The sequence below is a fragment of the Eptesicus fuscus genome, chromosome 1 (genome assembly GCF_027574615.1).
Source record: "Eptesicus fuscus isolate TK198812 chromosome 1, DD_ASM_mEF_20220401, whole genome shotgun sequence".
Lineage (NCBI taxonomy): Eukaryota > Metazoa > Chordata > Mammalia > Chiroptera > Vespertilionidae > Eptesicus > Eptesicus fuscus.
Window position 1 is genome coordinate 75853948 of NC_072473.1, and position 27877 is coordinate 75881824.

Genomic DNA, 27877 nt, shown 5'->3' on the forward strand with positions numbered 1-27877 from the left:
CGCCCAAGGCCTGGAAAGCCTCGGGCGGCTTTCCCAGCCTTGGGCTCCGCCACACCCAGCGTCCCTGCGACTCGATCGCAGGCACCCCGCTGGTGCCCAATGCCCGGAAAGCCTCGGGCGGCTTTCCCGGCCTTGGGCTCCGCCGCACCCCAGCGTCCCTGCGACCCGATCGCAGTCACCCCGCTGGCGCCCAAGGCCCGGAAAGCCTTGGGCAGCTTTCCCGGCCTTGGGCTCCGCCACACCCAGCGTCCCTGCAACGGTTTCCTGGTGGGCATGGTTGATGGGCGTGGCTTGGTTGGTGGGCATGGCTTGGGCGTAGCGAAGGTGCGGTCAATTTGCATATTTGTCTATTATAAGGTAAGATGTTACAAGAACCTGTTATGCTTATTTTGAATAGTAGTTCATATTTTTATTTAATAAACATTTTATTGAGTGTCTTCTATATGCCAGATATTATGCTAGATACTTGAATTATGTCTAATTTTCACATAACACAAATGTCAGATGTAGGTCTCCCTGCTGGGGATGGAGATACATATATAGGGATGAGGAAACTGTTTACATTCTCACAATGACCTCTAGTTTTAGGTGCTTACTTTTTACTGAATTTCTACCAAATTTGTTCATTTTGCAGTTTAAAATAGGAAGATAGTTTATTATCTTGACATGCTGTACATGCTATCTCTCTATTCCACAGTGTATCCATCCAGGTGTGACAACTGGCCTCTTCTTTGATGTACACATATATTATATTCAGTTGAAGTATTTGTGTATGAGGTAGATTTTAATGACAGGGACAGATCTTTTTGCAGCATCCCAAATAACTTCAGATTAACACTGAATAAATCATACCACCTGAGATTTTTTTCTTTGGACGGTTCACCTCACATAGAGGGAGAGTTTCTCATTGATTACTCTCTTATCTTTTCCCAATCTCTCATATTTCCCCCTATACCCCAATTTTACTTCTGATTCAATTATGTACTACATTTTAGTACTTATTCCTTAAGTGAGCCTGGGGCTTGTCTTTGCATGCCCAGACTCATCTAGGTATGTGCTCAGTAGAAGAAAAAACAGGCCTACCAATCTCAGAAGCCACTCTCCTTACAAGGTAGTAGTGATTATAAACAGTAATTTTTTTTCCTAATACCAAATAACACTGTAAGGTTTAGTAATATCCTTATTTTATAGATGTGTAAACAAGCCCAAAGAATTATTCATTTAATAAGTAACAAAGTCAGATTTTGCATCTAGGTCCATTTAAATCAAAATCCTGTGTACTTTCTACCAAGTGAGAAATGATAAAAAAAAAAAGGAAAAGATGTACTTTAAGATTCTCTGAGCTTGAAAATAGGAAAGTTGCTTTGAAAATTCATAACATTTAAATTCATTTGGAATGGGGACACGTAGCTTTTACTATTATAGCCCGAAGATGCTGTTTAAGAAGTTAGGGAAACATAATAAGTGAAAAGTTTCAGTAATTTAAAAAATACTGCCCGGTATCAGATAAGTAGGACAATTATTATAATTAATTAAACTTTATCTCTTAAAAAATTTTATCTTTTAAAATCCATTTAACTGAATAAATATTTTAATTCTCTCTAACTTTATCATTGTATTTTTAATAGTTTTTGTAATACTTATTCTTTTTTATTACAGAGACAATTAAAGGCAGATGCTAAAAAAGCTATTGGAAGGCTTCAACTACGCACACTGAAACAAGGGGACAAGGTACATTTGTGACTTAAAAAAATGCCTTTTGTTTTAAAGCAATGCTTAGCAAGCCATCCTTAAAGCTAAATGTTCTTCCAAAGTAGTATTTTCATTGGAATTTATAAATCTTAATAACTTTTAAAAATTTATTTAATGTTGAAGATAGGCTGAATAATGACCCCCAAAGCTATCTAGGTTCTAGTCCCTGAACTTGTAAATGTTACTTTATATGGCAAAAAGGACTTTGCAGGTGTGATTAAATTAAGGAAGGATCTTGAGATGGGGAGATTATCCTGGATTATCCAGGTGGATCCTAAATATAATCACAGAATCATTGTTAGAGGGAGGAAGGGGCAGATTTGACTACAGTACATCGAAACAAGAGGTTGGGTGACACAAGAAAGGGGCCATGAGTTAAGGAATGCAGACACCCTCTAGAATCTGGAAAAGGTAAGGAAAGGGATTCACCCCTGAAGTCTTCAGAAGTAGCACAGCACTGCCAACACCTTGATTTTTTAAATTATGATTTCCAAGACAATAAGAAAATAAATTTGTTATTTTAAACCATAAAGTAATAGTAAATTGTTTTAGCAACAATAGGAAACTAATACAATGCTTCAATATAGCTTTACTTGAATAATTAGGTTCAGATTAAGACAGTTGAAAACTACCATCAATGTGTAAAATGTGTATCAAAAATATAGAACTTCTTGAAATAAAAAATACCAATTCAATAAAATAAAAAATGAATAAATTTTCTAGTAGCCACATTAAAAAAGTTTTAAAAAGACAAATCAATTTTAATGCCCCATATATCTAAAATATAATCATTTCAACATGTAATCAATATATAATTATTAATGCAATATTTTACATTTACATTTTACTCAGTCTTAAACATCTAGTGTATATTTTATACTTATGGCACATTTCAGTTCAAATCAGCCACATTCCAGGGGATCAACAGATACATGTGTTTAGTGGCTACTATATTGGACAGCACAGTTTGAAAAATGAGCACATATGACTAATCATCTTTAGGGTTTTCTCTATGCCATGTCATATTATGTTGCTTCTACTGCTCTTCATTTTAAATCAGCTACAGTGTAAAAGTGTATATGTGGCTTGTTGGTTGGTGAGATCAGAATGTTAGAGTGATAGCAACTGTGGTCACAAATTTAAGCTCAACAATCAGTAAGATCTGTGCTGCTGTGTGGATGTAGCTTTTAATGTTACACCAATTGATCATAAGTAGTATAGGGTATGTGGACAGAGTGGGTAGTTGCATAAATTTTCATAACATAGCTCAGCATGTTCTAGTAAATGAAATGATAAACATAAAAAATACCATTTATAATAGCACCAAAACCATTAAACACTTAGGTATAAATCTTACAAAATATGCACAAGATCTATATGCTGAAAACTACAAAGCATGAAAGAAAAAAGAAATCAAGAAAGACCTAAATAAATGTGCATGGGTCAGAACACTCACTGTTGTCAAAAAATGAATCCCAAAAAAAACTAATCTATTTATTCAATGCAGTTTCAATCAAAATCCTAGTTGGATCTTTTATAGAAATTGGCAAGTTGATTCTAGGCTTATAAGGAAAATTAAAAGAACTATAATAACCAAAGCAATTTTTATAAAGAACAAATTTGGATGAGTTACATTACCTGATTTGAAGAATTATTTTTTAAGATATTGTGGTATTGGAGAAAGGAGAGATCTTTATTTAAATCAATGGAATAGAAGAGAAAGTCCAGAAATAGACCAGCAGATATATGGTTAATTGATTTTGACAAAGGTAGAAAGGCAATTCAATGAAGAAAATAGCCAATTGTTGGGTCTCTATATGCAATTATTGAATATTCATATGCAAAAAATGAACCTCAATCCATACTTTATACCCTTTGTGAAAATTAACTCAAAATGGATCACAGGCCTAAATATAAAACCTAGAACTATGAAATTTTTAGAGGAAAACTTCAGAGAAAAATATCTTCACAGCTTGGGTTAGGCAAAGATTACTTAGATGTGTTACCAAAAATATGCCCATTAAAGAAAAAAATGAGAAATTTAACTCTGTCAAAATTAAGAATTTGTGCTCTTTGAAAGACACTGTTAAGAGAATGAAAAGACAAGCAACAGACTGGGAGAAAATATCTACAAACCCCATTTATACTAATAGAAGGGTACCAAATAGACCGGATGTCCTTCTGGACATCCTTCTGGACAAAGCCACAGTGGCGGGGGCCGAGGCAGAGGCAGTTAGGAGCAATCAGGCCGGCAGGGGAGAGCAGTTAGGGGCAATCAGGCAGGCAGGCAGAGGCAGTTAGGGGCGATCAGGCAGGCAGTCAGAGGCGGTTAGGGGCGATCAGGCAGTCAGAGGTGGTTAGGGGCAATCAGGCAGGCAGGCAGAGGCGGTTAGGGGTGATCAGGCAGGCAGGTAGAGAGGTTAGGGGTGATCAGGCAGGCAGGCAGGTGAGCAGTTAGGAGCCAGCGATGGTCCTGGATTGCAAGAGGGATGTCTGACTGCCGGTTTAGGTCCGATCCCGCAGTCAGACATCCCCTGAGGGGTTCCAGATTGGAGAGGGTGCAGGCCAGGCTGAGGGACTCCCTGCCCCCATGCATGAATTTCATGCACCAGGCCTCTAGTATCTGATAAAGAGTTGTATCCAGAATCTATGAAGAACTCTCAAGACTCAACAGTAAAAAACAAGCAACCTAGTGAAAAATAAGCAAAACAGACATGTTACCACAAAATATATATGGATGGCAAAAAAGCACATAAAAGGATGCTCAACATTATTAGTCATCAGGGAAATGCAAATATAAACCACAATGAAATAACACAGCACATTCATTAGAATGGCTAAAACAAATACAATTGACAATACCAAGAGCTGGCCAAGATGTGGAAAAACTGGAACTCTCAAGCATTTGCTGGTAAGAATGCAATATACAGCCAGTTTGGAAAACAGTTTGGCAGTTCTTTATGAAGTCAAATATACACTTTGCAAACAACCCAGCAAATATTTACTCTAGAGGGGAAAAAATGTGTTCACATAAAAACTTGTACACAATTGTTCAGCTTTATTAATAATTACCAACAATGGGAAAGAACCCAAATGTCCTTCAATTGGTGAATGGATAAATAACTGTGGTACATTGATATCACAGAATACTGTTTAGCAATATAAAGGGAGAGGACCCTACCAATACACACAACAATATGGATGAATTGCAAATGCATTATGTTAAGTGAAAGAAATCAGACTCAAATGCAGGAGTCCATTTATATGAAATTCTAGAAAAGCCAAAAGTATAGGAACTGAAAACAAATCAGTGATTGCCAGAGGGTGGGGGTAAAAGGAGAGGTAACTACAAAGGTAGAGAGGAATTTGTTGAGGTAATAAAACTATTTTATATTTTGATTGGTGGCGATTAAGTGGCATGTTTGTCTAAACTTGCAAAACTGCATACTAAAAAGAGTAAATTTTACTGTATGTGAATTATATCTTAATTTTCTTTAAAATGCCCCGGCCGGTTTGGCTCAGTGGATAGAGTGTGGGCCTGTGGACCAAAGGGTTGCAGGTTCGATTCTGGTCAAGGGCAGGTACCTCAGTTGCAGGTTCCTCTCCAGCCCGGACCCTGGTCAGGGCTCATGCAGGAGGCAACCAATTGATTTGTTTCTCTCACATCGATATTTCTTTGTCTTTCTCGCTTCCATTCTCTCTAAAAAATCAATGGAAAAATATCCTCGGGTGAAGATTAAAAAATAATAAAAATAAATAAATGGGACAGCATAGCTAAAGAATTGTACAAATGGCATTTTGTAAATTAAATCTAGGAAAAATGTTTAAATAAGTGCTCCATGTTTTTCTTTGTGCTATTCCCCTTTTAGATAACTTTATTCTTTTACATTTTTAAGTCTAAATAATTTTATTTTAAATTTCAATTATGTAATGTAGTGTAATCAACTGTAATCACCATGTTTTATATTAGATCCTCAGACCTTATAGCTGAAAGTTTGTACCCTTTTACCAACTTCTCTCAATTTCCTCCACCTCCAGTCCCTGACAACCACGTTTCTACTCTCTGTTTCTGTATGTTTGACTTTTTAAAGATTCTAATTAAGTGTAAATAATTTTAAATTGCTTATTAAGCATAGTCATTTAGTGATATGATGTTCTTCTTTCTATAGGAATTTATGCAATTTAAGACATGTATATTCTGATCTTGCTCTGTAGTTTAATGTATTGTTTCTTATCCACTAGAGTAACAATAACTATTTGCCCATAGGAAATTGGTCCTGATGGAGATAGTTGTGCTGTGTGTATTGAATTGTATAAACCAAATGATTTAGTGCGCATCTTAACCTGCAAGTAAGTTTGATTTTCATTTATATCATCAATAAGAATAGCTGATTTACAAAAATGATTGTAATGGGGGAAACTATTTTGAATGTTTCCAAATTGATGTAAATAAAGTATTTATTTTGTTATTTTCATTTGAATATAGGAGAATGCTTTATTTTTAATGTTATTGAAATTGGTATATGGCTAATTATATAAAGTTTCCATGATTTGGTAAAATTTGTAAACTAGTCCTATCCAATAAAGAGGGAATATGCTAATTGACACTCACGCAGTCACAAAGATGGTGGTGCCCACAGCCAATAAGGAGGGAATATGCTAATTGACTGCCCTGCCCTCAAAGATGGCAGTGCCCACAGCCACAAGATGGCAGCACCCAGTTTCCTCAGCCCCATCAGGACAGCAGGCGTGTGGAGCGGCCTGCCTCTGGAGTCCCCCAGTCCCCTCAGCCCCCCAGCCACCCAAGGCCGGCCCAAGGCACAGGCAAGCCTCAGATGGCAGCTGCCCAGCTGCCCAGAGCCACCTGAGGCTCAGGTAACCAGGGCCAGCCGAGGCTTGCACTGCTGGCAGTGGCAGCAGCAGAGGTGTGATGGGACGTTGCCTTCCCCTGATCGCTGGGTCGCCTCCTGCCCCTGAGGGCTCCCGGACTGTGAGGGGGGCAGGCCAGGCTGAGGGATCCCCCTCCAGTGCATGAATTTTCATGCACTGGGCCTCTAGTTTCATATAAAACTGAGAACCTAGTCATCACCACAATTATATATATACTAGATTATTTAAATTCATGCTAGCAATCCTATTAAGGAAAAAACATAACATCAACTTATTAGTACCTATTTGGAAGAATTCATTCTTTTGTGGGCTTTTTTATTTATTAACTCTCTCCTGAATGTTGTTCTTAACACTCTTTCTTTTAGCTACTAAAAAGTGGTGCTCTAAGCATGTATCACATTGCCTAAAGAATCAGCACTATGTTGTATATACTATATTATTGGGAATGACCAACCGTACCATTTTACAGTTAGGAAATGACAAGATAATTAAGATCTGAAATACTGAACAAAGTCTTAGGACAGCAGTGTCTTAGCCACTTTTCAAATAATGAGTATTGAAACTATTTCTTTTGAAGCTAGAATAATAGGGCTTTTATATTAAAAAATACTATATTATGAAATTTCTAAATTTTGCTCCTGTGGCTCCTTCTCAGTATTTATGCTGTAATACGGTTATTTTCATGCCACAAGAATTTTTAAAACATGCAATACCTGACTATTTATTCAGGGGTACTGATTTCTTTTCCCTTAAATTGTCAAATAAAAAATGACAATGTCCAACACAATAGCTGTCTGGTATGAATGAATCAAAATTATACCTAGTTTTTTGTCAGATTGGCAAAAAATATCATATATTTTTTGGTGTGCCACAGAATTTGAGTAACTAGTTTATGTGTGCCATGAGATAAAAAAAAGGTTGGAAATCGCTGCTGTAATAGTGTGTTTATAAGAGAAAAAAAAAGCATCTGTTAAAAGACTAAGTGAAATTACAGGGTAACCTGTTAGTACATTAGGCAAAGTGTTGTTGCTATTTCACAACTGATAAATTATTTGTTTTTTCCTTCATTAGCCATATTTTCCATAAGACATGTGTTGATCCATGGCTGTTAGAACATAGGACTTGCCCCATGTGCAAATGTGATATACTCAAAGCTTTGGGAATTGAGGTAAACATTACTAAACTGCTTATATGAAGGAACTCAAACAATGTATTATTTATGTATCTTGGCATCAGGAGAATGACATCCTTATTTTTTAGCTATGTAATGTGCTAGACTTACAGGGTATACCAAAAATTGAACCTATTTATATCATAGTGACAGTAAGGTGCCATGTTGGACTACCTCCATTTTTTGTCTTTCCCCCTTTTCTCAAATGTACTTATTTTTTGGTCAGAATTTGAAGTAATGTTCTTATAAACTTCCAACTGGCTTCTAGTACCCCTCTCTCGTTTTTACTGTCTTACTATTCCATAACAACCAAACTTGTAGATAAATGAGCATGTATAGTTTCATAAAGTATAAATAATAAATTATAATTATATTTGGTAAATGAAAAAAACTACCCCTCCCACAGTACACACAACAGAAAGTCAAACTCAACAAAATCTTCCTGATTTGAGGAGATATAGAATACAGTAATTCTCAATTCCCCAAAGAACAGCATAATATTTTTTTATTGCCTACCTTGTATCAGGCATTGTATTATGAAGTACTGGGATCACCCAGATGAATATGTCAGGTGTGATGACAATCTGCTTGTAATATCTTTTGCCCCATTGATGGACCCAATTACTCCAACTGCTCTGGCTGGGACCAGCAAGAGATTTTTGTGATTATTAAAAGGGATTATAGGTTTTAAAGGTTAAAAGCATTGCTATAGCCCAGCTGGCATGGCTCAGTAGTTGAGCCAGGAGGTCAAGGTTCAATTCCAGGTCAGGGCATATGCCTGGGTTGTGGGCTCGATCCCCAGTATAGGGTATGCAGGAGTCAGCCGATTATTGATTCTCTCTCATCATTGATGTTTCTCTCTCTCTCTTCATTCCTCTCTGAAATCAATAAAATATATATTTAAAAGAAAAACCATTGCTGTAATAAGTCACCTATGAATAAACTTTGTATGATATGTCAAAGAAGAGCATGTACTCTGAGTCTTTTAATTTGTTCAAATGTTTTCCAAAGGTGGATATTGAAGATGGATCCGTGTCTTTACAAGTCCCTGTATCCAATGAAGCATCTAATAGTGCCTCGCCTCATGAAGAGGATAATCGCAGTGAGACTGCATCATCTGGATATGCTTCAGTTCAGGGAGCAGATGAACCACCTTTGGAGGAACATGTGCAGTCAGCAAGTAAGCACCATGCTGAGGGTCAAGTGCCCCACAAATGATACCTTGTGGTTCTTAGCATTTGTTTCATTCATCCATTAGTGCATTTCAGATATTTTTCTATGAACCACAATGCACTGCAGGATGCATCTCTTCCTTAGCTTAATATACATATATTCAAATGAACCTGAAGCAGATGAAATACCTCTGGAGTGGGAATTACAGAAGAAAAAGATTTATTAGAAAGCTTCTTTCTGATGCATTTAAGTGTTGGCTTGTTAATTTACAGAGGCTAGGGGAAACTTTAAATTTTATAAGCCATTGTTTATTGCAGACCAATCAGCAATTAAAAAAGGAGTTCTTAAATGATAAAAATAGAATTCAATTTACAAAAGCTTGATTTGTATACAAGTTCTCAGAACCCATCTTTTGCACAGATTGAAACTTTGCTTAAGAATAGTATATGCTGCCACCTGTTGATTATTTACAATGAAATGAACAAACCTTGGAAACTAAAATTGAATACAATAGTGCCCCCTTATCCCTGTTTTTGCTTTCCAAGGTTTCAGCTGCCTACAATCAACTACAGTCTGAAAATATTAGATGGAAAATTCCAGAAATAAGCAATTCATAAGTTTTACACTGTGTGCCGTTCTAAGTAGTGTGATGAAATCTTACACGCTGTATAAGCTCCCTGCATGTTAGTCACTTAGTAGCCACTTCAGTTATCAAATCAACTGTCCCTGTATTACAGTGCTTGTGTTCAACCAATCCTTATAATAGCCTAATGCTATGTCACAATACCTATGTCATTCACCTCATTTCATCTGATCACATAGCATTGTATCATCTCACATCATTGCAAGTAGGGTGAGTATAGTACAATAAGATATTTTAAGAAAGCACATTCATTTGACTTTTATTTTATTCTCAATTTGTTAATCTTTTACTGTGCCTAATTTATAAATTAAACTTTATTATATGTATATATGGTTAGGAAAAACACATAATAGATATAGAATTCTGTACTATCCACAGGTTCAGGCATCCACTGGGAGGTATCGGAACATATTCCCTGTTGATAAGGGGAAAGTACTGTATATTATTCATGAAAATTCATGTGAATCAGTATTGCAGCTTAATAATACCATAATAGTAAAGAAATTTTAGGGAATTCAGTGACTTTTTTTCTTAGAAAATCTCTATACAAAATATTTTCCCTGATTTTAACTTCCAATTTTTTCATGGTTTTTGATGGTTTGAATTTTTTTTTAAATTTTTTTATTTAATCCTCATCTATAATAATTAAAGGGTAATAGCTAGTTAAACCGGATGTCTTCCGGACATCATTTTGAATCCTTCCTGACGAAGCTGGGGTGGAGGGAAGCCAGTCCAGGTCCCGGTGCCTGCGGGTGGCCAGAGGGAAGCCAGCCCAGTTCCCGGGTGCCAGAGGGAAGCTGGTGCCAGCAGCCGGGGGAAGGAAGGCCTACTCTTGCACTAATTTTTGTGCATCGGGTCTCTAGTTTAGAGATAAACTAACTCTGGCATAGAAGCAGAAGAAAAACTAAATGTCAAGATGACTTGTGAAATGCCAAATGTCAGCTTCCTATGACATAAACCTTTGTCCTCTGTAGTCTTATCAGTGCCATAGATACTATTTCTGAAGATCTCAGGAGGAACATTATACAAATGTAAACATTTTATTGCATGTAATCTAATCTTCAGACATATCCTAGAGTATAACGTCATCATAAGAATCTTAATAATCTCTGGATTATTCGGCCTATAACAGGAAATCATAATATATTTGCCCCAGATGAGATTGAGATTTTGTTCCCATAACTATGTGGTAATAGAATTCAGTGAAGATAAAGGAGAGTGTACAAGATAACTCCGTTTATTGCTAGACTTGTTTTATAAAGTTCCAACCTTTTTTTTGTGCTCTGTTCTTGTGGGAGAGGATGGTAAGCACAACAGTTTTTGCAGGGAATTTGAGAAACAAATGAAATGATGATCCATGTTCCTCCTCCTCCTCTATTCTTTTTTTTTTCTTTATTGATTAAGGTATTACATATGTGTCCTTATCGCCTCATTGCTCCCTCAACCCCCACCACTAATGCCCTCACCCCCCTGGTGTCTGTGTCCACAGGTTAGGCTTATGTGCATGCATACAAGTCCTTTGGTTGATCTCTCCTCCTTACCCCCGCCCTCCCCTTCCTTCCCTCTGAGGTTTGACGGTCTGATCGATGCTTCTCTGTCTCTGGATCTGTTTTTGTTCATCAGTTTATGTTGTTCATTATATTCCACAAATGAGTGACATCATGTGATATTTATCTTTCTCTGAATGGCTTATTTCGCTTAGTATAATGCTCTCCAGTTCCATCCATGCTGTTGCAAATGGTAAGAATTCCTTCTTTTTTACTGCAGAGCAATATTCCATTTTGTAGATGTACCACAGTTTTTTAATCCACTCATCTGCTGATGGGCACTTAGGCTGTTTCCAAATCTTAGCTATTATAAATTGTGCTGCTATGAACATAGGGGTGCATATATCCTTTCTGATTGGTGTTTCTAGTTTCTTGGGATATATTCCTAGAAGTGGGATCATTGGGTCAAATGGCAGTTCCATTTTCAGTTTTTTTGAGGAAACTCCATACTGTTCTCCACAGTGGCTGCACCAGCCTGCATTCCCACCAGCAGTGCACAAGGGTTCCTTTTTCTCCATATCCTCACCAGCACTTGTCATTTGTTGATTTGTTGATGATAGCCATTCTGACAGGTGTGAGATGGTACCGCATTGTCGTTTTGATTTGCATCTCTCGGATGATTAGTGACTTTGAACATGTTTTCATGTCTCTTGGCTTTCCTTATGTCCTCTTTCAAAAAGTATCTATTTAAGTCCGTTGCCCATTTTTTGATTGGGTTGTTTATCTGTCTTTTGTTAAGTTGTATGAGTTCCCTGTAAATGTTGGAGATTAAAACCTTATCAGTGATAACATTGGCAAATATGTTCTCCCCTGCAGTGAGCTTTCTTGTTTTTCTGTTGATGGTATTTCTTTTGCTGTGCAGAAGCTTTTTATTTTGATGTAGTCACATTTGTTTATTTTCTCTTTAGTTCGCATTGCCCTATGAGCTGTATCGGTGAAGAAATTGCTTCCACATATGTCTGAGATTTTGCTGCCTGTGGATTCCTCTAATATTTTTATGGTTTCCCATCTTATGTTTAAGTTCTTTATCCATTTTGAGTTTATTTTTGTGTGTGGTGTAAGTTGGTGGTCTAGTTTCATTTTTTTGCATGTATCTGTCCAATTTTCCCAACACCATTTATTAAAGAGCCTGTCTTCACTCCATGTATGCTCTTGCCTCCTTTGTCAAATATTAATTGAGCGTAGTGGTTTGGGTCGATTTCTGCATTCCCTATTCTATTCCATTGGTCTATATGCCTCCTCTATTCTTCATCTGAATGATAGTAACACTCACCTAGGTGCCTCAAACCTGAAACTAGGGAAATCCTTGATTCTTCCCTCTCCCCTGTTCTATTGATTCATCCTTTTTCTCTAACCAACTCCCTAATTTCCAACCTTAATTTCACAGTCATAGCTTGAGTAACTATCTTCTCTCTGCCCATTTCTTCCCTCTTCCTCCACCCAACATTGGAGAAGCCCCGTCTAACTCCTGTTCCTCCTTTAAAACATGCCTCCCTTTGAGTAGCCTCCCTTGACTTCTGTCCATCAAGGTCTAACCATGTTGATGTGTGGTCCTATGTCTGCTTCCATACAAGTTCTATCGCATTTATTGCACTGAATTGTATTAAAACTTTTAAAAGTTCCTTTGGATACTGACAGTATCTTATTATTCACTGGTTTATATCCACAACTAACAGTCTGACACATAACAAATAAATGTTGAGTGAATAATCACCTAGAATAGATTTAATTTAATTTTTAAAATATATTTTATTGATTTCAGAGAGAAAGAGAGAGGGATAGAGAGAAAGAAACATCAATAATGAAAGAGAATCATTGATGAGCTGCCTCCTGCACACCCCCCTCTGGGGATCGAGCCCACAACCCGGGCATGTGACCTGAGCAGGAATCAAACTGTGACCCTTTGGTTCATAGATTGACACTCAACCACTGACCAACACTCGCCAACCCTAGATTTAATTTTTTATGTGATTATGTATTACTAGTTTGGGTATCTTGCCTATTAACCATTGATTATTATATTGATAGTTGATTTAAATAACTTTGTAAACATGCGATTGATTAATTTCTGTCTGCATGTCCAATCATTATGCTAAGTTTTATTAGAGCACTGGTTTTCAACCTTAAGAATGCATCAAGTCACCTGGAGGGCTTGCTAAAAGACAGGGGCTACCACCAGTTTCTGACTGAGTAGATCTTGGGTGGGACCTGAGAATTTTTTTTTAATTTCTTTATTGATTAAGATATCACATATTTGTCCTCGTCCCCCCATTCCCATCCCACACCCCTCCCCACACATGCCCCCACCCCCCTGTTGTCCTTAACCGCTGGTTGGGCTCATATGCATGCACACAAGTCCTTTGGTTGATCTCCCCCTTTACCCCCACCCTTCCTTACCCTCCCCCCGAGGCCTGACAGTCTGATCCATGCCTCCTTGTTTCTGGGTCTGTTCTTGTTCATCAGTCTATGTTGTTCATTATTTCCCCTAGATGAGTGAGATCATGTGCTATTTATTTCTAGTAAGTTCCCAGGTGATACAGATGCTGCTGGTCCAGGGACCACACTTTGAGAACCACTAAATAAGGGTGTTAGTTCTTAAACCTAACTATACATTGGAATCACCCAAAGAAACTTTAAACATTACTGATGACTGGGCTCTACCCCAGAATGGTTAAATCAGAATCCATGAGGGGTAAAGACCAATACAGGTTTTTAAATTTTATTAATTTTAATTTGAAATAATTTCAAGCTGCCAAAAACGTTTAAAATAGTACAAAGAATGCCCATATGCCTGTCACCCAACTTTTCCAAATGTTAACATTTTATATAACCATATGCAATGATCAAAACCAGGCAATTAACTGATAAAATATTAGCTAAACTGTAGATGTTACTCAAATTTCATCAGTTTACCCAATAATGTTCTTTTACTGTCCAAGGATCACACATTGCCTTACCTTTTTTTATTCTTTCCCCACCCCCCAGCCTTATTGAGATATACGTATACATACTTAATATACTGTATAACATTATGTAAGTTTAAGGTGTGCAACATAATGATTTGATACACCTGTCTATTGCAAAATTATTACCACATTCATGTTACTTAAGAAAACCATCATCTCACATAATTATAAAATTTTTGCATATGGTGAAAACATTTAGTATCTACTCCCTTAGCAACTTTTAAGTACATAATACTTATAGTCACCATTTTGTACATTAGATCCCCAGAACTTATTAATTTTATAACTGGAAGTTTCTACACTTTGACCAACATTTCCCCACCCTGGCAACTACCAACATACTCTCTGTTTCAATGAGTTAAGCTTTTTTTTTTTTTTTTTTAAGATTCCATATATAAGTGAGTTCATGTAGTATTTGTCTTTCTTTGGCTTACTTCATTTAGCACAATGTTCTCAAGGTCTATCCATGTTGATGTAATGTGAGGATTTTCTTATTCCTCATGGCTGAATAATAAATACTCTGTATATATAATCATATTTTCTTTATCCATTCATCTGTCAATGAGCACTTAGGTTGTATTCATGTCTTGGCTATTGTGAATAATGCTGCAGTGAACATGGAAATGCAGCTATCTCTTCAAGATAGTGATATAATTTCCTTCTAATATATAACCAGAAGTAGAACTGCTGGATCATGTGGTAGTTATCTTTTTAACCTTTTGCACTCAGATGTCGAGTGTGACTCGACACAGTTAGCATCGGTAGCAGCTCGAGAAAAAAGCAAGCGAGTGCAAAGGGTTAATATTTTGAGGAAACCCAATACTGTTTCTGTTTCCATAGTGACTTTACACTACCACTAACAGTGCACTAAGGTTTTCTTTCTTTTTTAAAAAGATTTTTTAAAAATATATTGATTGAATTTTTTAGAAAGGAAGAGACTTCTATTTGTTTTTCCACTTATTTACTAGTATGCATTCATTGGTTGATTATTGTATGTGCCCTGACCGAGGATCAAACCCACAACTCTGGTGCATGATGCACCAACCAACTAAGACACCCTATCAGGGAAGGTTTCTTTTTTCTATATCCTAACCAACACTCATCACCTGTCATTTTGATAATAGCTATTCTACCAAGTGTGAGAGGATATCTCATTTTGGTTTTGATTTGCATTTCTCTGATGGTTAGTGATGTGGAGCATCATTTTATGTAATTGTTGGCCATTTGTATGTATGTATTTGGAAAAATATCCATTCAGTTCCTCTGTCCATGTTTTAATTGGATTTGAGGGTTTTTGTTTTTGTTTGTTTGGGTTTTTTGTGTTTTTATTTTTTGGTTTTTGGGTTTTTTTTGCTATTGAGCTGTATGAGTTCCTTATATATTTGGATATTAACACCTTATGTAATATATGGTTTGCAAACATTTTCTCCCATTCTGTAAGTTGCCTCTTCATTCTAGTGTTTATTTTGCTGTGCAGAAGCTTTTTAGATTGTTATATTCCCACTTGTTGATTTTTGCTTTTGTTGCTTGTGCTTTGGTGTCATAGCCAAAAAACTGTTGCAAGATCAATGTCAAGGAGCTTTTCCCCTATGTTTTCTTCTAGGAGTTTTAGGATCTTAGTTCTCATGTTTAAGTCTTTAATCCATTTTTAGTTCATTTTGGGGAGTGGTATAAGGTAGGAGTCCAGTTTTATTCTACTGCATGTGAATATACAGTTTACTTAATACCATTTATTGAAAAGACTATCTTTTCCCCATTGAGTGTTCTTGGCTCTCTTTTCAAAAATAAGTTGACTGCATATGCCTGGGTTTATTTCTAGGCTCTCAATTCTGATCCATTGATCTATGCTTCTGTTTTTATGCCAGTACCACACTGTTTTAATTACTATAGCTTTGTAGCATAGTTTGAAATCAGGAGTGTGATGCCTCCCACTTTGTTGCTTATGCTATCTGGGGTGTTTTATGTTTCCATTTGAAGTTTAGGATTTTCTTTATATTCCTGTGAAAAATGCCATTGGAATTTTCATAGGGAGCATATTGAATCTATAGATGGCTTTGGGCAGTATGGGCATTTTAACAATATTAATTGTTATGATCCATGAACATGGGATGTTTCCATTTATCTGTGTCTTCTTCCATATTGTTCATCAATGTTTTATAATTTTCATTGTATAGTTTTTCACTTCTTTGGTTAAATTAATTCATAACTATTTTATTGTTTTTGATAAATTGATAATCCTACTGTAAATGGGATTTTCTTTAATTCTTTTTCAGGTATTTCATTGTTAATGTATAGAAATGTACTAATGGTTTTTGTATGTTGCTTTTATATCCTGAAACTATACTGAAAAAATTAGTCCTAATAGTCTTTTGGTGGAATCTTTAGTATTTTCTTTATATAAGGTCATGTCATCTGGAAACAGACAGTTTTATTTCTTCCTTTTTGATTTTGAGGGCTTTTTTTTCATTTTCTTGACTAATTGCTTTGGCTATGACTTCCAATACTATGTTGAATAGGAGTGGTGAGAGTGGGCACACTTGTTCCTGATTTTAGAGGAAAAGCTTGCAGTTTTTCATTGTTGATTAAGATATTAGCTGTAGGTTTGTCATATATGGCCTTTGTTACGTTTGGGTATGTTCTGTCAATACCTAATTGGTTGAGAGGTCCACATTGTATTTAATTGTAATGTCTTAGTTTTCAATCTGTGTCTATTCCTTAGTCTTTGTCTTTCATGACCTTGACACTTTTGAAGACTACTGGTCAGTTATTTTATAGAATTTCTCTCAATTTGGACTTGTCTGATGTTTTTCAATGATTAAATTCATTGTCCTTTTCTATTTTAGGCAAGAATACCACAGAAATGATGTGCCCTTTTCTGCCTTATATCATATAATGAGTCACATGATATCCATGTCTTATTACTGATAGTTTGAACTTTGTTCAATTGGTTAAGGGTGGTGTCTGTCAAGCTTCTTCTTTTAAAGTTACTATTTTGCCCTTTGTAATTATTAATTGTTGTATAGACACTTGAAAATATCCTTTCTCATCATACTTTTACCCAATAATTTTAGCAATAATTGGTGCTTCTTGCAATAACTATTACTGAGGTGTGTGCCAATGGTGATTTTTTTTATTTCCATCCTTCTTCCTACATTAATTAAGCTTCAATTTTAAGGAATAGCTATCCTTTTTCCATTTCTTATTCAATTATTTATGATATCATGGATTTGTAGATATTTCTTTTCTTCTAAAATATTATTCTCATGATCTATTTATTGCTTAGATTGTCCTAGATTTGGTCATTGAGAACTCTCTGAAGTTGGTTTCTGTTTTCTTTCAACATGCCCCATCTTTTTTTGTGTGTGTGTTTTTGAGCACTTACTTTCTGGCACTACAAGATGTTCTACACCAGGGATTGGCAAACTTTTTCTGTAAAGGGCTAGATAGTCAATATTTTAGGCTTCAAAGGCCATAAGTCTCTGTTGCATTTTTGTTTGTCTTACAACCTTTTAAAAATATAAAACCAATCTTAGCTATGAATTTGGCTTACAGACCATTTGCTAATCCTAGGTTAATCTTATACTCTCTTTGCCCTAGCCTTAGAATCAGCCATTTCTTCCAGGGGCTTTTTATTGGAGAACAGTATTTTGAAACCAATATCTGGGCACTAGTTATGCTCTTTGCTACTGGGGTGTCATTGATATTGACCCTTTTAATGAAGAAAACTGTTAAATATGTACTCATGCAAATATATGCACACATTTCATGCATCTATTCATCTATCTATCCATCTGAAACACAGTGAGCTCATAATGATATATCCAAGCCAGCACCCCAGAGTTTATTTTAGCCTTTCTCTTTCTCTATTTGTAGTTTCTTTCTCTTACAGTGAGAAACTTGGCTCTCATTATTTACAATATATTTACTTATTTGCTCAATCCTAGAACACAAAAATAGTTTCAATATTGCTAACTCACAATCCTGTGAAAAACTTTTTCACTAACTAGTGTGTAGTTATTTTTGTTTCTAGCCTTATAGGATACTAGAGGCCCGGTGCACAAAATTTGTGCACGGAGGGGGGCTGTCCCTCAGCCCAGCCTGTACCCTCTCCAATCTGGGACCCCTCAAGAGATGTCCGACTGCCCATTTAGGCCCGATCCCAGGGCAGTCGGACATCCCTCTCACAATCCAGGACTGCTGGCTCCCAACTGCTTGTCTGCCTGCCTTCCTGATTGCCCCTAACCGCTTCTGCCTGCCTCTCACAATCCAGAACTGCTGGCTCCCAACTGCTTGCCTGCCTGCCTTCCTGATTGCCCCTAACCGCTTCTGCCTGCCAGCCTGATCACCCCCTAAACCACTCTGCTGCCAGCCTGTTTGCCCCCAACTTCCCTCCTCTGCCGGCCTGGTCACCCCTAACTGCCCTCTCCTGCAGGGTTGATCACCTCCAACTGCCCTCCCTTGCAGGCTTGGTCCCTCTCAACGCCCTCCCTTGCAGGCCAGGTGCCTCCCAACTGCCCTCTCCTGCTGGCCATCTTGTGGTGGCGATCCTGTGTCCACATGGGGACAGGATCTTTGACCACATGGGGGCAGCTATATTGTGTGTTGCAGTGATGATCAATCTGCATAGTACTCCTTTATTAGATAGGATAGAGGCCTGGTACAGGGGTGGGGGCCAGCTGGTTTGCCCTGAAGGGTGTCCTTGATCAGGGTGGGGTACCCTTGGGGCGTGGGGCAGCCTGAGTGAGGGGCCTGTGGTGGTTTGCAGGCCGGCCACGCCCCCTGGCAAGGCAAGCGGAGGCCTTGGTATCTGGAATTTATTTTCCTTCTACAATTGAAACTTTGTAGCCTGGAGCAGAGCCAAGCCTGGGGCTCCCTCCGAAGCCATTTGTGTTGGGATTATAATTGAAACGTTGTTGCCTTAAGCAGGTGGGCCTGGCCAGGGTGTGTGGAAAGCTTTGTTTCCCCTGTTGCCGGCGGCAACCCTGGCCTGCTCTCTCAAGCTCCATTCTGCCACCATTTGTTTGAATTTGTTTACCTTCTATAATTAAAACTTTGTAGCTTGAGTGGAGGCTTAGGCCTGCAACGGCTGGCAGAAAGCTTGGCTTCCTCTGTTACCTGGGAAACCTTACTCTCTGTGGCTGTAGCCATCTTGGTTTGGGTTAATTTGCATGCTTGCTCTGATTGGATGGTGGGCGTGGCTTGTGGGCGTGGCTTTGTGGGTGTGTCGGAGGTATGGTCAATTTGCATATTTGTCTATTATTAGATTAGATAGTCAAAATACTGTTTTCCAGTGTTACTTAAGTTAATTCTTTTCTTCTCCACTATCTTCAGGATGGTTATGTATTTCATCTGTTATATAATTACTAGGGGCCCAGTGCACTAACTCTTGCACCTTGAAAGGAACTGTGGGCTGCTAGGCTGCAGTGAGCACAGGGGCGGGTCTTGGCCCATCCTCCGCGCCCCCACCTGGCCCCTCCCACTGCGGCCCCCGGTCCCCTGTATGCCAGCAGCCCTGCTCCTGCCACCTCCACTCCCACGCACTGATGGCACCAGCCCTGTCACACCTGCTGACACCATGGAGCAATTGGGGCTGGTGCCAGCAGCGGGTGTGAGTGGGGCCAGTGCCATCAGGGGTGCAAGCAGCGGCTGCTGTCCCAATTGCCCCTCAGGAATAGGGGGAGGTAGAGAAGCACCGAGGGGCAATCAGGGCCAGCAGCCGCCACTCGCACCTGCTGACGGCACTGAACAACTGGGGCCAGTGCCAAGCGCTGGCAGTAGGTGCGAGCAGGGCCAGCACCAGCAGCATGTGTGAGTGCCAGGCGGGACCACGCCACATGGGAGCAAAGAATTTTCAGTAACCACCAGATGCTTGCCCTGATGACAGCAACCGGTGCCCCACCTTGGTCTGGCACCCTCGCTCACCTGCTCAACCATCCTGCTACAGCCAATACCCGTCATGTTCTGCTCTGCCTCCTGCTGCCTATGTCCACCATGTTCCACATGCACCCCCTGGTGGTCAGAACATGTCATAGCAACCAGTTGTTCCGCTGTTCGGTCTTTTTGCATATTAGGGTTATATAGATAGAGGCCCGGTGCACGAAATTCATGCACGAGGGTGGGGTGTCCCTCAGCCCAGCCTGCACCCTCTCCAATCTGGGACCCCTCAAGGGATGTCTGATATCCCTACTAGGATCGGGCCTAAACGGGCAGTCGGACATCCCTCTCACAATCCAGGATTGCGGGCTCCGAACTGCTTGCCTGCCTGCCTTCCTGATTGCCCCTAACCACTTCTGCCTGCCAGGCTGATCACCCCCTAACCACTCCGCTGCCAGCCTGATCAATGCCTAACTGTTCCCCTGCCGGCCCAGTCGTCCCCAACTGCCTTCCCCTGACAGCCCGGTCACCCCCAAATGCTCTCCCCTCCATATTACCTCTTTAGTAGATAGGGTTTTTTTTCTTTAACATATTGGACAGTGTACCTGCTGTGGTCTTCACAAACCAGTAAAAATGTAAACCCAGACTAAAAGTGTCATAAAATAAACTTAAACAGGAATTTCATGAGACCTTAGAAAGGTGATATGATGTGGTTGTTTCTTCCTTTTTTCTTTCTTTCTTTTTCTTGATGTTTCAACTTTTGTCCTTTCTTTCTTTTTTCCTTTTATTCCTTTTCTGTCCTCTCTTTCTCTTAACTTTTCCATTGGTAGAATTAGTACTTGAATCTGTCTTGCTTCCAGAAGACAAAGAAGAGGGAAACACACAGTCATCTGAAGAAAAAGATGATCTATGATGGGATCGGTGGTGTTTCTGGTTTTGTTCTTTTCATTTCTTCTGGCCCCAGCATCTTCAGGACTTGTGCATGGGCACTTCTTATTCATGTCTACAAAACCTCCCTGCCTTGGTGAAAACTGTAGGGGAAAAGGCCTTCCAGGGTGGGCTCAAGCCCTGCCCAAGGTGCTGAGGAACCAAGGTGGGGAGCACTCTGCACCGCCGCTGCAGAGCCAACCTCCGGACCTCGGGGTACTCTCCAGTAATGTAACTGCAATGTCCCCGTTTGCCTTCAGAAATTAGTTGTAAGTTAGTTCCGATGTGAAACCCTACCTCAGACATTTCCATGTGGTTCCTAAATATTTTAAACAAAACCCATTTACCTCCCTAACCTGGTCAGAAGTTTCTACCCAATGGGAGAGGTTTGCTGGGCAGCATCGCCCAGATATCACTGTCCATCTCCAATCACTTGGCTGGCGGCAAGGGAAGTTCCAAGTCTATAGTGTGTGGGGGGGATCACTCCATGGGGGTGCAGCCTGACACCCAGGCTGCCTCTTGGAGGGAATAGCTCTGGGGGGCACGGCTGCCTCCCAGGCCTACACCCCCCAGCTGCAGATGGGAGCTGATCTCAGAGGGGGCGGGGTAGGGGGTGGGGAGAGAGGTGTTTAGGCAGCTCCTGGGTCTCCCAGGCCCACAGCTCAGGCTGGGACAGGAAGCAGATGGCACTGGCCCTGCACGGGCACCTCGCAGGCCCAATGCCTGGGCTGCTGTGGGCAGCTGATTGCGCCAGCCTTGTGCAGTCGCCTCCCAGACCTACAGCTGGGGCCTCTGAGGGCAGCGGATCGCGCCGGCCCAATACTGGCGCCTCCCAGACCCACGGCCGGGGCCTCCTCAGGCAGCTGATCTAGCAAGCCCAGTGCAGGCGCCTCCCAGACCCACGGCCCAGGTCGCAGAGGGCAGCTGATCGAGGCGGCCATGTGCAAGCACCTCCCAGACCCACAGTCCAGGCATCCGCGGGCAGCGAATCGTGCCAGCCCAGTGCGGGCGCCTCCCAGACCCACGTCCTGGGTCAGGGCGGGCAGCTGATCATGGTGGCCATGTGCAAGCGCCTCCCAGATCCATGTCCCGGGTGGGGTGGGCAGCTGATTGCGCCGGCCGTGCACGGGCGCCTCCCAGACCCACCCCCGGGTCACGGAGGGCAGCTGATTGCGTGGCCCAGTACTGGCGCCTCCCAGACCCACGGCCCGGGTTGCAGAGGGCAGTGGATCGTGGCAGCCATGCGCGGGTGCCTCCCAGACCCACAGCTGGGTCGCGGAGGGCAGCAGATCGCGGCAGCCATGCACGGGCGCCTCCCAGACCCACGTCCTGGGTCAGGGCGGGCAGCTGATCATGGTGGCCATGTGCAAGCGCCTCCCAGATCCATGTCCCGGGTCAGGGCGGGCAGCTGATCATGGCGGCTGTGCATGGGCGCCTCCCAGACCCACATCCTGGGTTGGGGCGGGCAGCTGATCACGCTGGCCAAGCTCGGGCGCCTCCTAGACCCACGGCCCAGGTCGGGGAGGGTAGCTGATCATGGCAGCCATGTGCAAGCACCTCCCAGACCCACACCCGGGTCAGGGCGGGAAGCTGATCATGGCGGCTGTGCAAGGGTGCCTCCCAGACCCATGGCCAGGTTCAGGGCTAGGAGAGGATCGGGCCGGAGAGCAAAGCCACCTCCTAGGCCAATAGGCTGGGCTGCTCACTGCCTGCTCTCAGCGGCAGCCTTCCCTGGGACTGGGGGACTCCTGCGGGCCTGAGAGGACTGGGTGCCGCCATCTTGTGTCTATGGGCACCGCCATTTTGTTGTGGAGTGATGGTTAATATGCATATTACTCTTTTATTAGATAGATGTTAATTTGTTACCATTTGCATTCCATTCTGGGCACTCTCCCCAACTTCCTGGTTGTTGTTGTTTTTGTCTATCTATATATGCATTTGAAAAAGCATAGGTAATTTTTAAAGTGTTCAGGTGAGTTTACAATAGCTAAGATCTGGAAACAGCCCAAATGCCCATTAGTAGATGAGTGGATAAAAAAGTTGTGGTACATTTATACCATGGAATACTATGCATGAGTAAAGGAGAAGAATTTCTTACCCTTTGAGACAACGTGGAGAGTATCATGCTAAGTGAAATAAGTCAGTCAGAGAAAGACAAGGATCACATGATCTCACTCATATGTAGAATTTAAATAACAAAATAAAATGATGAATGGAGTGGATCCAGAGACATGGAAGCATGGAAGACAGTGTGGAATCCCAGAAGGAAGGCAGAGGAGGGTGGGTGGGTGGGAGGGAGGTAATCAATCAAAGACCTGGTATGCATATATGCATAACCCATGGACACAGACAGTGGGGTAGAGAGGGCCTGGGGTGAGGGCCTGGGGTGAGCTGGAGGGGGTTGATGGGGAAAAAGGTGGACATATGTAATACTTTCAGCAATAAAGATTTTAAAAAATAAATCCTATATAATAAAAGGCTAATATGCAAATCGACTGAATGACGGAATGACTGGTCACTATCATGCGCACTGACCACCAGGGGGCAGACGCTCAATGCAGGAGCTGCCCCCTAGTAGTCAGTGTGCTCCCATGGAGAGCACCACTCAGCCAGAAGCTGGGCTCACCTCTGGCAGGCCTAAGCTATTAGTCATACATCCCCCAAGGGCTCCTGGACTGCAAGAGGGCACAGGCTGGGCTGAGAGACAACCCCCCTCCCGAGTGCACAAATTTCGTGCACCAGGGCTCTAGTAAAATAAATAAAAACATCACTGTAATTATAAAGTGTCCAGGTGATTGAAATGTGAAGCTCAGTTTAAGAACTGTTAAATCTAGGACAGAAAAGAAATGGAAGTCATAACTTTTGCTCTTAATGGGTAATCTAGGCAGAAGTAAGCACACATGTGAATTTTAAAAAAGATAATTGTAAATAAATATAATAATGCCCTAGGTGCTTTAAGTAAAACATAGCAGAAATCATGTAATTATTAAAGGAACAGAGAATAAGTATAATGATCAGAGTATTATTAAATTAGACAAGAAAAGCTTCTTAGACATGAGTGTTGATTTTTGTCTGAAAGAAGAGAGGGTTAAAATAATCTTAAAATTGTTATTTCTTTCTAAAGATGAAAACCTACAGCTGGTAAACCATGAAGCAAGTTCTGTGGCAGTGGATGTTGTTCCTCATGTTGACAACCCAACCTTTGAAGAAGATGAAACTCCTGATCAAGAGACTGCTGTTCGAGAAATTAAATCATAAAATCTGTGTCAATAGGAAACTTGAACCTTTAGTAATAACAGAACTGCCAATCGGGGCCTAGTTTGCTATTAATGAACTGGATAAATTTAATAAAGTAAGAATGATATTGAAAGTGCTGAGATGACTAATATTATGCTATAATTAAGTAGCTTAAAATATTTAACCTATTAACTTTTTTTCATAAACTCATTATAATGTTTTTCATAGGCTAGTTTCCTCCCAATAGTGATAGCAAGATTTTTAAACATTCAAAACTCTCTTCAAGTAGTCATGTTTTTCATTTATAACAGTTTTCTTATAAAAACATGTTGATTTAAAATGTGAAGTAGCTATAATTATTTTATTTTATGATGTTATATTAATTAAAAATCTACTACTTTAGCTTGGGCTATATGTGTCAGGGTTTTTCTCCAGGTGCTTATATTAATCTGGAATTGTATTGTAAAAAGCAATGCAAACTTAGGCTAATACTTTATGAAATGTCTAATTAATCTACATTAAGTTGATAGAACAAGATTAAATCAAAACAATTATTTTAACTATTCTTGTTTTTTTAAATTAAGCTAAATGTATTTCATGTAAGTGTCGAGTATAGTTTATCAGAGAATATGGACTGGACTGGATTAGTTGGTATATTAGTGACACTAATTTGGCACAAAATTGTAGACAAAAAGTTTCCTTATAAAACTGCTATATAACTATTTCTCAGACTTTACTAATGGAATTTTCAAATGCAGAGTATATAAATTATCATACTAATTAAAAATGACAAGTCACACAAAAATCGGTAATTGATCTTTGTATATGAATTAGTCTATAGAAATAGTCTGCAGAAGATGTTTTCCAAATAATGTTGACTTTAAAAATTGAGTTTACATTTTACTTAAATGGGCTAAAATTACAATTAGGTAAACTAAAATTCTATCCATATAGCTATAAATTTTGTGAATGCAATTTCTTGCTGTTTGAAAAAGAATTGAGGGAGGGGAGAGAATTCCAGGTGCCTTAATATAGTGTTAGAAGCTTCATCCACCAAAGTTAAATAGAGATATTTAAAAAATGCACTTTATTTGTATTTTGTGGCTTATCTGTGGTTTTAGAATTTTGTTTCCAGTGCAGATTCCAGCAAAATTTAGGCAAAAGCAGAACAGACATGTATTTTTTTTTTGTTTGCTAAATGTAGAACAGATGAAACCATTGCATTCTTGTACACTGATTTGAAATGCTGTAAATATGTCCTGATTTTTATTGATTCTCTTTAAATATAAAATGTAAATAAAATATTCCAATAAAATTTTGTGTATGGTGTTTAGTTTAACAATCATATATTAATTTTCATATATTCTTGGATTTGGGAGGAAAAAGATAATTGATATATTTGATCAATAAAAATTAAATTTTAGTATGATATGCATTTACAAATTTCATTACATAGAAACTTCTGCCATTACAATATAACTGACCCTACCATGAATTATTTTAAAATATCAGCAAGGTAAATAATAAGGTTACATTAACCTTATGATAATAAAAGGTTAGAAAAAGATGTTGATGCCAGTCCATCTTTATACTACTGAAGACTTAAGGCCATTTCATTACTTTAAAGTTTTCTTTTCCTTCAGCCTTCTCTTTGGCAGTATGATTATTGGGATGCTAATAATGAGGTAAGTGCATCTTTTTTTCAACAAATTCTTTTTAAATATTTTTTTTATTTATCTCAGTGAGGAAGGGAGAGGGAGAGATAGAAACATCAATAATGAGAGAGAATTATCGACCAGCTGCCTCCTGTACGCCCCACACTGGGTATCAAGCCCACAACCCAGGCATGTGCCCTGACCAAGAATCAAAGCATGATCTCCTGGTTCATAGGTCGATGCTCAACCACTGAGTCACACCAGCTTGGAAACAACTTTCTTTTGTCAAACATGTTAAGAATAAGCATGTTTGGAACACTTTAGAACCATGATTATCAAACCAGAGTACATATATGTCTTTTTTTAAAAATATATTTTATTGACTTTTTACAGAGAGGAAGGGAGAGAGATAGAGAGTTAGAAACATCGATGAGAGAGATACATCGATCAGCTGCCTCCTGCACAGCCCCCACTGGGGATGTGCCCGCAACCAAGGTACATGCCCTTGACCGGAATCGAACCCGGGACCTTTCAGTCCGCAGGCCAACACTCTATCCACTGAGCCAAACTGGTTTCGGCACACATATGTCTTATGTGGTAGTATGCCAGGTGTGTGTGATGCCATATAAGAAACTTGGCCTAAATCCTTAGAGAGTTAAGGAGAGAGTGATTTATAATATTTTGAATTTTAACAGCTACCTTGAAGTATATTTTACATTTTAAAAAATCCACTCATTTAAAATGTACAGTTTTGTGATGTTTAGCAAATGTATACAATTGTGTAAATTTTACCATAATCCAGTTTTAGAACATTTTATCTACCACCAAAATTTCCCTCATATTTATTTGGAGTCAATTTCTGCTCTCATTCTCAGCCCCAGGCAACCACTAATCTGCTTTCTGTTTCTACAGATTTGCCAATACTGGACATATCATATAAATAGAATCATACAACAAGTGGTCTTTTGTGACTGGCTTTTTCCACTTAGCATACTTTCAAAGTTCATCTGTCTTGAAGTGTGTGTCAATACTTCATCCCTATTCATTGCTATGTAATATATCCCATTGTATTGATATTCTACATTGGTTATTCATTCATGAGTTAATGAACACTTGGGTTGTTCCCACTTTTTAGCCATTATGGATAATGATGCTATGACCATTCACACACAAGTCTTTGTGTATGTTTTTTATACTCTTGGGTATATACAAAGGAGAGGAGTTCCATATAACTTGTGAATTTTCTTCCAGCTAGTATATATATATATATATATATATATATATATATATATATATATATATATATATATATATATACACACATACATACTAGCTTTCCCGTTGCAGGAAAAATCCTGCAATAGGATTTCCTGCTGCACTCTACCCCACCTCCGTTCCTCCCTTGTTCACCTGCCTCACCTTCTCCTCCAGCCTGCCCACGTTTCCCTTCGCCCCCGGCCCCGCCTCCGCTCTGCCCTTCTCCCCCGCCCCGCCTCTGCCCCGCCCTTGTCCCCCGCCCCGCCTTCTCCTCCAGCCCACCCACGTTTCCCTTCGCCCCCGGCCCCACCTCCGCCCCGCCCTTGTCCCCCCCACCCCGGCTTGCTTGCTTCTTTGAAGCTTTACTCCCTTCTGCAGCTCTTGACTTCTTTGGACGCTGTCTTGATATGCAAATTAGCCGCCATCTTTGTTGAGGCAATTTGCATACTCGTCCTGATTGGTTGGTGGGTGTGGCTTGGCTGGTGGGCGTGGCTTAAGTGTAGCGAAGGTTCGGTCAATTTGCATATTTGTCTATTATTAGATTAGATGCCTAAGCAACCATTAGGACTGGTCAACCAGTCGCTATGACACACACTGACTGCCAGGGGGCAGATGCTGAACACAGGAGCTGTCCCATGGTGGTCAGTGTGCTCTCACAGCCAACCTCCCATGGCCGGCCAACCTCCCATGGTCCCTCCCCCTGGCTGTCTGGCCCCATTACCCACATCGGGACTGGGCAAAATGGCCCCAATTGGCCCTGATCGCCGGCCAGGCTGAGGGACCCC

General features: G+C 40.0%; 1 protein-coding gene across 2 annotated transcripts in view; it reads left to right on the forward strand.

Moving 5' to 3' along the window:
- The window catches only part of RNF128 (ring finger protein 128), a 137613-nt gene extending 112125 nt beyond the window's left edge, over nt 1-25488 (forward strand). For both annotated transcript variants that reach the window (XM_008156329.3, XM_008156328.3), the window contains exons 3-7: nt 1660-1731; nt 6020-6102; nt 7714-7810; nt 8825-8993; nt 24068-25488. In XM_008156329.3, the coding sequence (XP_008154551.1) occupies nt 1660-1731; nt 6020-6102; nt 7714-7810; nt 8825-8993; nt 24068-24201 (555 nt within the window). In that variant the 3' untranslated portion in view covers nt 24202-25488. The remainder of the gene's footprint in view (nt 1-1659; nt 1732-6019; nt 6103-7713; nt 7811-8824; nt 8994-24067) is intronic.
- The last annotated feature ends 2389 nt before the right edge of the window (nt 25489-27877 follow it).